Raw genomic sequence first — 13,938 nt, forward strand, 5'->3', positions numbered from 1 at the left:
ACTGGAAAAATAAACCCTAGCATGATTTTTCAGGATGCTCGTAATATAAGCCCTGCCCCCAAAATAAGACCTACCGTATTTTCCAGAGTATAAGACGCACCCAGATGTTGAAGAGGCAAATTAAAAAAAATGTTTTTGCACTCTGCAGACCTTCCAAAAATGGGCCTGTTTTTTGTCAAAAAAAGGGGGGGGCATGCATAGCCTTTAGGAGGCCTGTAGGGTGCTCCTGGGGGCTGGGGGGGGGGGCAAATTGAGCACAAAACAACCTGTTTTCTTGCTCATTTCTGCCCTCCCCAGCCCCCCAGGAGCTCTCTGAAAGCCTCCTAAAAGCAATGCATGGCCTTTTTGGTGAAGGGGGCGGGGTTTTGGGAAGCAAGAAAAATGCTGTATAGCAATAGCAATAGCAGTTAGACTTATATACCTCTTCATAGGGCTTTCAGCCCTCTCTAAGCGGTTTACAGAGTCAGCATATCGCCCCCCACAGTCCGGGTCCTCATTTCACCCACCTCGGAAGGATGGAAGGCTGGGCCAACCTTGAGCCGGTGAGATTAGAACCGCTGAACTGCAGATAACAGTCAGCTGAAGTGGCCTGCAGTACTGCACCCTAACCACTGCGCCACCTCGGCTCTATTCAGTGTATGAGATGCACTCTGATTTTCAGCCTCTTTTTTGAAGGAAAAAGGTGCGTCTTATATTCCGAAAAATACAGTAGTTAAGGTCATCAACTAGATGGATGCATTTAGTACCGTATTTCCCCCAAAATAAGATCGAACTAGAAAATAAGTTCTAATGCATCTTTTGGAGCAAAAAACAATATAAGACCTGGTCTTATTTTGAGGGGGGGAAACACGGTACTGATTTTGATAAAATTGATCTGTATCTCCTCTATGGTTTGGAGGAAGCCAAACAATGAAGTTGTCCTTTCAAGTATTTTTATTCTACTGTTGTGGCCCACCAGCCGCCAGCGGAACTGGCAGCAGAATCGGACATTGGCCCCTCCCATAGGACATACAAGAGGAGCCAAAGGGGAGGGGGCTTTTGCAGGAAACAATTTGTTCGGTTGTTAGATTCGTTTCAGGAGTGTGAAGATCTGTCCGTGAATCTCAAGAGACTCTGTGCCAGAGTCTTTCCTTGCACAGCACCTCATTGGGAAAATATTTACATGGCAGCTTTCCAAGCTAGATAAAGTCTGTGGTTATAAATATTCCTTTGAAAGACTGTTTGCCAGGCCTTTGCTGAATGTGAAGGAGAGGAATTTACATTCGTGGAATAAAAGGGGTTTGATGGGGACCAGGATTCAGCCTCGTGCTTTTTGGGGAAGCCTAGGTTAGAACATATATTCCTGAAGATATAACAAATGTAACATTTTATACCAAAGGGGGGGGGAGGGGGGAGAGAAGCAAAATGGGCATTACCTGGTCTCCAGGGGGATGTTACTGTTTAGTAACCAGTTGTCCTGAGCATGAGTAGGTTCTTGGTTCCCTGCTTGATGTTCTCCGGAGAGCGAGTGGTCCGTAGGGGCAGGGCTGGGATTACTGCGTGGTGTGTAGTTCCCTCGGTTTAAAGAGTTGATGGACGCGGCGTGGTGTTGGTTCAGCGTGTGGGCGTGAGAGAGAGGAGGTGGAGTGGTCCGGAGTCGGGAGGGGTTCGAAAGATTCGGATGATCTGGGGGAGGAAATAAAATAAACCGTGAGCGGGCTTCGAAATCGCAACTCCCGCGGCTCGCGTGACCCTTCGTTAACGGCTGGATTGGCGGCTAAACAGCAATATGAGGTCGTCCCCGACATGCGACCATTCATTTAGCGACCGTTCAAGCTTGCTGAGAAAAAGTACAGTTAGACCTCGAATGATGACCAAAATTGGACGAAACTTTTAGCTAAGTGCATTTTGACCCATTTTATCACGTTTCTTCCAAAGTTGTTAAGTTAATCGCAGCCGTGGTTCAGTTAGTAACGTGGTTGTTAAGTGAATCTGGCTCCTCCCCCCCCACTGCTGGTCAGAAAGTCGCGAAAGAGAATTGCGTGATCCACATGGCGACCAGAGGTTGGATTCAGCTGGTTCTCTCCGGTTCGGGTGAACTGATAGCAGCGGCTGCGGGAGGATCCGCCCACCCGCCCCGACGAAATGTGTGAGCACCGTGCATGCGCAGAAAACAGTGCTCATCCGTAGATGAGGCGCGTGCAAATCGAAACGAGAGCACACACTCACATTTGTGAACCGGTAGGGAAGGGAAGTGTATCCCACCTCTGACGGCGACCGTCATAAAGACAAGTAAGTTGCCAGGCTTCTGAATGTTGATTAGGTGACTATGGAGATGCTGCAATGGTTTTTAAGTGTGGAAAATGATCCTGTCCCTTTTTTTTGATGGTGTTATAAATTGCAATGGTCGCTAAATGTTGCAAGTGGAGGGTAACCTGTACTTACGACTGGTCCTCACATTTACAACGATCATGAGACCCTCACCGTCACATGATGGAAATTCAGGGCCTTGGCAACCGGCCTGTATTTACAAACGGCTGCATTGTAGGGACACACAACTGTGTCACTCTCAGCCAGCTTCTGAAAACCAAAGTCAATGGCGGAAGGAGGATTCGCTTAACGACCGTATGATTCACTTAACAGCTGCAGTAATTCGCTTAAGAGCCATGACTAAAAGGTTGCAAACTCGGTTGCGGCTTACTCAAGTAGCGCCTTGATTAGCAACAGAAGTTCTGTTACCAGTTGTGGTCACTACGTCGAGGACGTCCCATATCTCACAAGGCAAGCTCCTACCTAAGTCCTTTGCATGTTGACAAACCTCCGGCACTCCTTATTACACACCTGGCTGGATGCCGTCACACGCTTGCACAAATGGACACATATCTCCTTTATCATTCCATCACAAGCAAAACCACGTATGAAAAGTACATACATTTCCTATACGAAAATAAAGATTGCGCTGTTGAAGGCCGGAGGCAAGAATCGATAATTTGCAGGTCAACAAAAGATGCTGCATAAACATGGGAAAGAGGGAGAGAAAGGGAGAGAGAGAAAGGGGGAGAAAGAGAGAGAAAGGGAGAAAGAGAGAGAGAAAGGGAAAGAAAGAGAAAGAGAGAGGGGGGGAGAAAAAAGAGAAAGAGAGAAAGAGGAAAAGGGAGAGAAAAAGAGAAAGGAAGAGAGAGAGAAAGAGAGAGAGGAAGAGAAAGAAAGAAAGAAAGAAAGAAAGAGAGAAAGAAAGAAAGAAAGGGAGAGAGGGAAAGGGGAGAAAGAGAGAGAAAGTGAGAAAGAGAGAGAGAAAGGGAAAGAAAGAGAGAGGGGGGGAAAAAGAGAAAGAGAGAAAGAGAGAAAGGGAGAGAAAAAGAGAAAGGAAGAGAGAGAGAAAGAGAAAGAAAGAGAGAATGAAAGAGAGAAAGAGAAAGAGAGAGAGAAGGGGAGAGAGAGAAAGGGGGAGAGAGAGAAAGGGAGAAAGAGAGAGAGAAAGGGAGAGAAAGAGAAAGAGAAAAAAGAGAAAGAAAGAGAGAAAGGGAGAGAAAAAGAGAAAGGAAGAGAGAGAGAGAGAAAGAAAGAGAAAGAAAGAAAGAGAGAAAGGGAGAGAGAGAAAGGGAGAAAGAGAGAGAGAAAGGGAGAGAAAGAGAAAGAGAGGGAGAGAGAAAAAAGAGAAAGAGAGAAAGGGAGAGAAAGAAAGAGAAAGAAAGAGAGAGAGAAAGAGAAGAGAAAGGGGAGAAAAAGCGAGAAAAAGAGTGAAATGGAGAGGGAGAAAGAGAGAGAGAGGGAGAGAGAAGAAAAAGAGAAAGAGCGAAAGAGAAAAAAGAAAAGAAAGAAGAAAGAAGGAAAGAAAGAAAGGAAAGAAAGAGCTACTGTGAATAAATACATGCCAGTTGCCAAGTGCCCGAATTTATGGTCATTAAGTTTAAAAAACGGTCATAAGTCACCTTTTCTCAGTGCCATTGTAACTTTGAACCTTCTTAAACAACCCTTTAATTTCTGGGCTACGGGGAAAAAAATAAACGCATTGCCCCATCTGCTCTCTGAAACTTTCCTTTCCCAAGATACGCAGGACCCCAGATGAGTTGCCGTCTTCTAGCTCAACGCGGCCAAAGCTATTTTTATCGGCACGATCTGGCCCCCCGCTTCTTCGTTTTACCTCAACCCCGAAGTGAAGGAAAAAGTTCACACAACCTTTAGGGGGTCTTCTCCGCTTGCCTGCCTCTTCTTCGACAGGAAGATGGATCATACAGCAGACGCGGGGAGTAAAAATCACTCCAACAGCTCAGCGGGAACCCAAACAGCTCATCTTTACCTGTCTAGCAACTTCAACGCTTCCCTCATCCCTTTAAAACTCATCCTGGAAAGTCAAGAGCCAGGAAAATAAGAAAGTCATAGAAAATACCGTATTTTTCGGAATATAAGACACACTCCCCCCCCCCTCTAAAAGAGGGTGAAAATGTGGGTGCGTCTTATACACCAAATGTAGCCTCCCCCACCTGCCAACCTCACCTTTTCACCTCTGCCTCCCAGTAATTTGCCTCCTTCAGTTTCTGTTTTAGTGTAACCTGATTAGGTTCCACCACAAATCCGCGAAGCCCTTATCCGCGGAGACATAAGCACGAAGACTAATCGCGCTGTTCTAAGCGCTAAGGAAAAATGCGACCCTACCGCGATGACATAATCATAGAGGGCAAAATCGCGCATTCCCAAGCACTCAGTACCCTAAACCTAACCCTAAACTTAACGCTAAACTTAACGCTAAACCTAACCCTAAAACAAACCCCTAAACCTAATCCTAACCCTTACCTTAATTGAAGTCGGCTTTCTGCTGCGGCGCCGTTTTAAAGCGCCCTTCTGTTGCCGCGCTGTTGTCGCGGCGGTGATGACGTCGCGGCTTTAGCGCCGCGATTTTATCACCGCGATTTTGACTAGCACCGTTTTGTCGTGCCACGACCTGATTAGTACAAAGGGAAAAAAATCTGCCTCTGCCTCCCAGCAATTTGCCTCCTTGCAGCAAACAGCAAATAGCCTGTTTCAGTTTCAGCTTCAGCACAGCCTGATTAGCACAAGCAGCTGATTGTTGGTTGGATTGGCCTCCTGACCATCAGCTGTTTCAGGCTGTCGTGATCCCCATTGCCTATTGCCGCCTCCTCGTGCCCCATTTTTGGCCTCCGCATCCTATTTTTGCCCTCTGTGCGCCACATTTTCAGCCTCCACGTGCCCCACTTTCCACCTATTCTGACCCCAGCTGCCCGGGAATGGGCAAAAAATGAGGTGTGCGGAGGCTGAAAACATGACGCAGAGTCCGAAAATGGGGAGCAAGGAGGCAGCAATAGGCTACGGCAATCCCTGCAGCCTGAAACAGCTGATCGTTGGGAGGCTGATCTAATCGACAATCAGCTGCTTGTGCTAATCAGGCTGAAGCTGAAACGGGCTGTTTGCTGCAAGGAGACAAAGGCAGATTTTTTTTTTCTTGTGCTAATCAGGCTGTGTTGAAACTAAAACTGGCTGTTTGCTGTTTACTGCAAGGAGGCAAATTGCTGAGAGGAAGAGGCAGATTTTTTTTCTTGTTTTCCTCCCCAAAAGCTAGGTGTATCTTATATTTCGGAGCATCTTATACTCTGAAAAATATGGTAGTTGGTTCTCGACTTACAACCACAGAGGAGCCCCAAATTTTCTGTTTGCTAAGCAAGACCGTCATTAAACGAATTCTGCCCCATCTTAACGAAGGCAAAAATGGGGCAAAGTTCGCTTAACAACTGTCTTGCTTAGCCCCAGAAATGTTGGGCTCCATTGAGCTGAGGTGGCGCAGTGGTTAGAGTGCAGTTCTGCAGGCCACTACAGCTGACTGTTATCTGCAGTTCAGCGGTTCAAATCTCACCGGCTCAAGGTTGACTCAGCCTTCCATCCTTCCGAGGTGGGTGAAATGAGGACCCAGACTGTGGGGGCAATATGCTGACTCTGTAAACCACTTAGAGAGGGCTGAAAGCCCTATGAAGCGGTATATAAGTCTAACTGCTATTGCTATTGTGGTCGTATGTTGAGGACTACCTATAAGTCCCTGGTTGTTGTTGTTGTTGTTGTTGTTTTTAAAAAAATCCTTCTACGGATTTCCTCCTTGCTAACTCAGTTCTACAAAATTATTTCCCCTCCCAGCTAAAGCTTAATCCATGTTGTAGCATCCAACTGGGAATAAGTTTTTTTTCTTTTTTCTTTTTAAAAGGAAGCAGGAGAATCTGCAGAGCAGAAATATGAAACAGAGGGTTTTTTTGGTGGGTCAGGAGTTAAGCCGCACCTCTGGTTGTATTTATTAGACATCCTATCAATCACCGTCATCTCCGGAGGATTAATAACATCCGGAGGGAGCAGGTGGAGGCCTTTTATGGAGACGGACATTTGTTTTCCATTTTTCTTTTTCTTTTTTTGCCTGTTGCAAATTTCAATCGTGGCATCTTAAATTGCAGGTAACAAAACCCTTTTTGCGGCCATTCACAGATGCCGCAGCTGCCGCAGGGAATAGAGACAGGCCCACCGCGATAGAATGACTCAAAGCAAAAAAGACTGGCCCTTCTGTTTCATCCACAGCTACGTGCATCGCGGTGTTACAGATACATCCTCGACTTACGACAGTTCCGTTAGTGATCGTTCGAAGCAGAGGTGGGTTTCACGTTCTGTTCACCCAGCATCGGAAATGAGAGCGTGCGAGCCTGGGCATGATCGCTACTACTGGTTCGCCCGAAACAATGCAAACTGGCTGAATAACACCTCTGCTTTGACGTCACAACAGCACTGAAGAAAGTTACTTGCGACTATTTGTGTGTTAGATTTATTACAGTCACAGACAAGATACAAGAACAAGTCAAAACCCTCAGTAAGGTAAAGGTAAGGGTTCTCCTCGCACATCTGTGCTACTGGTTCCCGACTCTACGGGGCGGTGCTCATCTCCGTTTGAAAGCCGAAGAGCCAGCGCTGTCCGAAGACGTCTCCGTGGTCATGTGGCCGGCATGACTAAACACCAAAGGCGCACGGAACGCTGTTCCCTTCCCACCAAAGGTGGTTCCTATTTTTCTACTTGCATTTTTTTACTTGCTTTCGAACTGCTAGGTTGGCGGAAGCTGGGACAAGTCACGGGAGCTCACTCCGTTACGCGGCGCTAGGGATTCGAACCGCCGAACTTTCGATCGACAAAATCAGCATTCTAGCCACTGAGCCACCGCATCCCTTCAACCCCATTCAAAATTCTAGAGTGACATAACAAATAACAGATACAATCTAGGATAAAAGCCCAGATTGCGGCCATTTTCTAACGTGATCATTGCAACACCGCCATGGTCCCACGCTAAAAATTAAGACGCTTGGCCACTGACTCGTATTTATGACGGGTTGGAGTGTCTCCCCCCAACACCCCTGGGGTCACGCGATCTCATGTTGGCGACCTTCTGACGAGCCAAGTCAACGGGGAAACCTGCTTCACTTGGAGGACCAGTTGAACTAACTCATCAAATGGCGCGAGTCAATTAATGATTCGTAAAATGGGGCAAAACAACAACAACAACCCTCACTGAACCACAGAAATTTCAGGCTCAGTTGTGGTTGCACATCAAGGACTATGTGGAAAAGAGATAAGTTGATCCGGCACCTCTTACCCACCCAGATCAGAGTCTGCAAAGGAACAGATCAGGACCAACCGGGTTAGATCTGAGACCCAGAATTTAGCAGATTCGTTGGCTTTTGTGTTCCTTCTTTTTTATCCCGTAAAATTAAAATTGTTCCTGGCTTCGAGGCCCAAACAAAGATATTTCTGTTCAAAGCTCTCACCAAAACTGCAGCATAAACGACATGCAATTTCTGTCTGGCAGCTGTGATTTTGACACCCAGTCTGTCAAAATAATTAATATCTTGGTCTCTGGGCCCACCGATTTTTGCTTTTGCACAAAGCTTCACTGATTCCAACCCTCCACATCACCACCCCCCCGTTGCAAACTTTCCATCACTCAACAACTTGGATAAGCCATGTTTGCACAGCGAGTGGATACTTTTTTTTCTTTTCTTTTTTGCACTGGTGGAATTCTTTAACCCTTCGAGGACAATTCTGCTTTATTTGCAAAGGAGAAGAATGTTGGCTTTTCGATTCTGGCCACATTGTCGTTAAGTGACAGGACAAAACCACGGCTCCATCCATGGGCTACGTAAGGATTTTTCTACGTTATCTGGAAAGGACACGTAGACAGGACAGAAGAAATGGTTGTAGACCGTGAGTTACAAACATTTTGTTTAGGAGGGAGGGAAGCAAGGAGGGAAGGAAGGAGGGAAGGAAGGAGGGAAGGAAGGGGGAAAGGAAGGAGAGAAGGAGAAAAGAAAGGAGGGAAGGAAGGAAGGAAGGAAGGAGGGAAGGAGAGAAGGAGGGAAGGGGAAGGAGGGATGGAAGGAAGGAGGGAAGGAAGGAGAGAAGGAGAGAAGAAAGGAGGGAAGGAAGGAGGGAATGTAGGAGAGAAGGAAGGGGGGAAGGAAGGAGGAAAGGAAGGGGGAAAGGAAGGGGGAAAGGAAGGAGAGAAGGAGAGAAGAAAGGAGGGAAGGAAGGAAGGAAGGAAGGAGGGAAGGAAGGAGGGAAGGAGGGAGGGAAGGAGGGAGGGAAGGAAGGAAGGAGAGTAGGAGAGAAGAAACGAGGGAAGGAAAGAGGGAGGGAGGGAAGAAGAAGTAGGACCGTTGTAAGATAAGATGGATCTATGGGATGTTAAGAAAGCAATCTTCAAGTATATTGTCAACTGTAGGGAAAAATTGTTATAAATACATATTATTAATAACAGTTATGAGATCATATAATTGTGAATGTATATATGAAATTGATAAAATAAAAAAAATATTTAAAAAAACATTTTGTTTAGCGACTGTTCAAAGACACAACCGCATTGGGGAAAAAGTCACTCACAACCGTTTTTCACACTGTTGCAGCACCTCTAGGTGGGATTTGAAAAATTTAGCAACCATTTCTCTGCCTGGTTGCTGGGTGGGTGTGGCCAAAGTGGGTGTGGTCTACTCGGCCTCCTGCACCATGGCGGGTGGGGGGGCATTTTTGCCCTTCCCAGGCTCCGGAAGCTTTCCTATGCTACATAACAAAGATTTACCTCTTTCAGGCAGAGACACAAGAGGAATTGCCCAGAACTCCTTCATTGCATCATCATCCAGCAGGAGTCAACCAAGCTTGGGACTCAGGACAGCCTACAGAGTTGCCCCTTTGTCAATGGGCCATTAAGGCCTGGGCCAGTTTAGTCTACATAACAAAGATCTACTTCCTTTAGGCAGAGCCACCGGAGGAATTGCCCAAAGCAAAGTTTCATTATATCATCACCCAGCAAGAGTCAACCAAGCTTGGGACTAAAAAAAAACAACCAACTTACAAATTTATCCCTGCATGGCTCCATGGGAGTCTGACAACCAATCAGAATGCAAGCTCAAATTCAAAAGCCCAGAGAGGGTATAAAACCAGGGCACTGTCAGCATCTCTTCCCTTTCTTTTGCCAAGGATCTCAAACCATGTGGTCCTGTCCACCATTAAACCATCTTTCTAAGCCACCTCCATGTTTCCAGTGTCTTTCTTCCCGCTTGGAATTGAACCTAGACGGACATTCCTTCCAACAACATCTTGTCTTTCTTTGGATAATAATTTGATCTCTTCTTCTTGGGGATAACCCCACAGCCTTTCCCTCCAAACCCTAACTAGAATTAAAGCGAACTCAGCTTAGCTTCTTCTGCACATAACCATCATTTGCCGTTGCCCATCAGTCTGATGCAAAGAGATTCATTCTTCTACACATCCCAAAGCAGGATTAAACAACAAAGGGCTTTTGCATGCCCGCAGATATATACGCTATGTTGCCAAAAGTATTCGCTCCCCTGCCTTTACTCGCATATGAACGTACTGCAAATGACATCCCATTCCTAATCCAAAGGGTTCAATAAGACGTCGGTCCACCCTTTGCAGCTATAACAGCTTCAACTCTTCGGGGAAGGCTGTCCACAAGGTTCAGGAGTGTGTTGATGGGGATTTTTGACCATTCTTCCAGAAGTGCATTTGTGAATTCACGCACTGATGTTGGACGAGTTTACGTGGCCTACCACTTCGTGGCTGAGTTGCTGTCGTTCCCAAACACTTCCACGTTCTTATAATACAGCTGACAGTTGACTGTGGGATATTTAGGAGCGAGGAAATTTCACAACTGGATTTGTTGCACAGGTGGCATCCTATCACAGTTCCACGCTGGGATTCACTGAGCTCCTGAGAGCGACCCATCCTTTCACCAATGTTTGTCAAAACAGTCTGCATGCCTAGGTACCTGATTTTGGTTCACCGACAAAAGGGCGAACGACAAAACCGCGCCCGACTAAACCGCGTCGCTGACGTCATCAACAGGGCGACAACAGCGCGGAGAAAGAAGCACGCTGTAAACCCTAAACCAAAACTTAACCCCTAAACCTAACCCTTAACCTAATCCTAACCCTAACCCTTAACCTAACCCTAAACCTAACCCTAAACCTAACCCTAAACCTAATCCTAACCCTTAACCTAACCCTTAACCTAACCCTAAACCTAATCCTAACCCTAACCCTTAACCTAACCCTAACCCTAACCCTTAACCTAACCCTAACCCTAAACCTAATCCTAACCCTAACCCTTAACCTAACCCTAAACCTAATCCTAACCCTAAACCTAACCCTTAACCTAACCCTAACCCTAACCCTTAACCTAACCCTAAACCTAACCGTAACCCTAAACCTAACCCTAAAGCTAATCCTAAACCTAACCCTTACCTTAAGTTAAATTGGCTTTCTTTCGACGCGCTATTTAAAGCGCCCTTCTTTCTCCGCGCTGGCTGCTGTCACTGCGTTGATGACATCAGCGACACAGTTTAGTCGGGCGCGGTTTTGTCATTGGCCCTTTTGTCGGGTCACGCCTGATTTTATACACCTGTCGCCATGGAAGTGATTGGAAGACCTGATTCTGGTTATTTGGATGGGTGAGCGAATACTTTTGGCAATACAGTGTACATCAGGAACGTAATTCCTGTGCCTATCAGGAACTTAATTCCTTAATTAAAAATGAGCCTTTAAAAATTTAGAAATTAGGCTAATGAATTCAATTAATTTCATGTTTCGAAAGACTCTTTCCAAAGGGAGCCCAAGTATCATATTTATGTATCTATTATCTGCAGGCTGCAGGGTTTCTTAGGATATAAACCCAGAGATGTCTATCGACCGAGCAACAAGACAAAGCTAAGCTGCGGAGAAGGAGGCTTAAAAAGGCAACAAGCCATTTTGCGGGATTCTAAGAAAGCGGACGCTTGAAGAAAATCGACCAAATCAAACATTTTTTGGAACAAGTAACGCCCTCAGGACATCATGTTGGGAGACTTGGGGGGGGGGACAGGCTTTTAAAGATTAATAGGTAGCCCTTGACTTATGACCACAACTTCTGAGCCCCAAATTCCCGTTGCTAAACAAGGGACAAGAGGGCTGCTGGAGGTTCGCGCGCGTTCGGACGATTCTCTAGCTAGGATTCTGCCCAGTTCGGTGAACCCCCAAATGCTACCCCTGGCTGGCCACGCCCTTCCTACCCTGCCCCTCCCCTCCCACCCTGGCCCTCCCCTTCCAGGAGTCTCTATGCGGCATGTTCATCATGCCAGCTAAGTGCAGGGAGCGTGCGGAGGCTCAGCAAGAGCAAAAAACGGGCCTACCAAAGGTTACAGAAATCCAAAAACGGGCCTGTTTCTGGTTTTTGGGGGGCTTCCGGAGCTCGGGGGAAGCAGTTTTCGCCCTCCCAGAGACTCGAGGAAAGACTCTGGACCAGGGGTGGGTTCTGGATTCTTTTACTGCCAGTGTGCTCAGGGACGTGCTTCAGGCACGCATGCGCAGTAGGTAAAAAACAAGATGGCGGTGCTCTAGAACCGGTTCGGATGCGTGGGCAGCCGAGTTACTACCTACTCAGTCGAACCGGTCCAAACCGGTAGGAACCCACCTCTACTCTGGAAGGGTGAAAAATGCCCCCCCCCCCCGGAGGTACAGAAGGCCAACTAGGCCACGCCCACAATTAGTTTGCTTCATTGGTTCGTGACTCTCCGAGACTCCCTGCGACGTTTTGCAGAGATCGGCCTGGCCGCTCTCCAAGCCAGAGAAGGTCTGTGACTGTAGAGCCGAGGTGGCGCAGTGGTTAAATGCAGCATGCAGGCTACTTCAGCTGACTGCAATTCTGCAGTTCGGCTGTTCAAATCTCACCGCTCAGGGTTGACTCAGCCTTCCATCCTTTCGAGGTGGGTAAAATGAGGACCCGGATTGTTGTTGGGGGCAACATGCTGACTTTGTAAACCGCTTAGAGAGAGCTGAAAGCCCTATGAAGCGGTATATAAGTCTAACTGCTATTGCTATTGCTATTGTAAATCCTCCCTGGAAAGACTTTGCTGGATGTGAAGGAGCAGAATTCAGTCAATTAATAAAACGGTTTTTTGTTGAGACCAGCAATTTGCTTCATGCTCTCGGGAAGCCTTGGTCAGAATAATATCCACCTTCCCCCCGCCACACAAACCCTCCCACTGAGATCTCAAACTGTTGCATAGCCCTTGGCATAATATAAAACAAATCGGTGGGATTTTAGAGCAAAGCATATCAAGGTAGTGTACGTTTTTTCTGTAACTCAAGGACTGCATTTCAACCCTTCCCTCTTTGGAGACAGAAACGAAGAAACGAAGCTCCAGGACTCCTCACTGCAAGCTTTATAAATTAAAGAGCAGAAAGAATTACCGAAGAGGAGGTGACTTTATTACTTCTAATGCAATACATGCAGTTCGGTCAGCAGAAAGGAGACGAACGCATTTAAACATTTCATTTCAAAAGGACCCAAGGAAACACCGTCATAAAAAAAAGAAAGAAAGAATAGATAAATAAAGATTGGCATTGAGGAGAGCTTGGATTTTCAAGGCAAGCTGCTTTGCTGCTTTGCTCCTAACAGCGTCTAAATCAATTTTATGGCAGGTTTCCCCCTCCTTTACTTTAAACCCCCAAGACAGCCTAAATCTCTTCGGGAGATGAAGTACGTTGTCAAACTGGATTGGAAACCTGTCCCTTGAGTCGCATGGGTCAAAGAGAGAGAGAGAGAGAATCCAACAATCCCTGGAACAAATTGTAAGACTTTTGAAATCAACCAGTGGTGGGGGAAGATGAGAGGCTGGAGCGAATCTTGGGGGCCCGTTTAAACCTGGATTCAGGTGAGATAAGAGAGGAGGGGAAAGGAAAGGAGTGGAGGGTAGAAGAGAGAGGAAGAGAAGGAGAGAAAGTAGGAGAAGAAGAAGAAGTGTGGTGGAGAGGTAAGGGAAGAAGAATGAGGTAAGGGAAGGTGGGTAAAGGGGAGAGAAAAAGAAGAAGAGGAGGGAGGAAGAGAAAGAAAGAGAAGGAGAGAAGGTAGGAAGGAGAAGAAAAAGGGTAGGAGTAGGGAAGAGGTAAGGGAAGGAAGAAGGGGATGGAGACGAGGAAGGAAGGAAGTAGAGAAGGAAGGGAGGGAGAAAAGAAAGAGAAAACAAGGTGGTGTCTTAGCAGGTGCGAAGGATGGTAAACAAAGCATTCTAATCTATACCTTATAACCTTCCAACTGGGATAATAATAATAATATAAGAATGGCAAAGAAAAAGAATAATTATGTGAATGTGTATCTATAATCTGTATGTAAGAGAACAAATGACAGTAAAAATATATAGCATAATATAGGTAAATAATATTTGGTCATAAGTAGCTAAGTTTAAATAAATAAAGAATTGTAGATAAAAATGGATAACAAACAAGGAGATTATGAATGAAAGATAGAAATGTATAGTAGGGAAAACACTAACTGCAAAGAAACCGATTCGGAACTGCTGTATGATATACGATGGTACTTATTGTTCCTATGTTGTTTTTAAGTTATGTGTTTGTTTTTGTTGATGTGCT

At 46.1% G+C, this 13,938-nt stretch overlaps 2 protein-coding genes across 2 annotated transcripts in view; both read right to left on the reverse strand.

Moving 5' to 3' along the window:
- The window catches only part of LOC116510234 (teneurin-4-like), a 92,541-nt gene extending 90,889 nt beyond the window's left edge, over positions 1-1,652 (reverse strand). The window contains exon 1 of the mRNA XM_032219703.1: positions 1,416-1,652. The gene's annotated coding sequence lies outside the window, so the exon portion shown is untranslated. The remainder of the gene's footprint in view (positions 1-1,415) is intronic.
- Positions 1-13,938, reverse strand: part of LOC116510235 (teneurin-4-like) — a 142,833-nt gene that overhangs the window by 3,713 nt on the left and 125,182 nt on the right. Inside the window, exon 4 of the mRNA XM_032219704.1 lies at positions 1,416-1,665. Coding sequence (XP_032075595.1) covers positions 1,416-1,665 — 250 coding nt within the window. The remainder of the gene's footprint in view (positions 1-1,415; positions 1,666-13,938) is intronic.

This window comes from Thamnophis elegans, chromosome 6, assembly GCF_009769535.1.
Source record: "Thamnophis elegans isolate rThaEle1 chromosome 6, rThaEle1.pri, whole genome shotgun sequence".
NCBI lineage: Eukaryota > Metazoa > Chordata > Lepidosauria > Squamata > Colubridae > Thamnophis > Thamnophis elegans.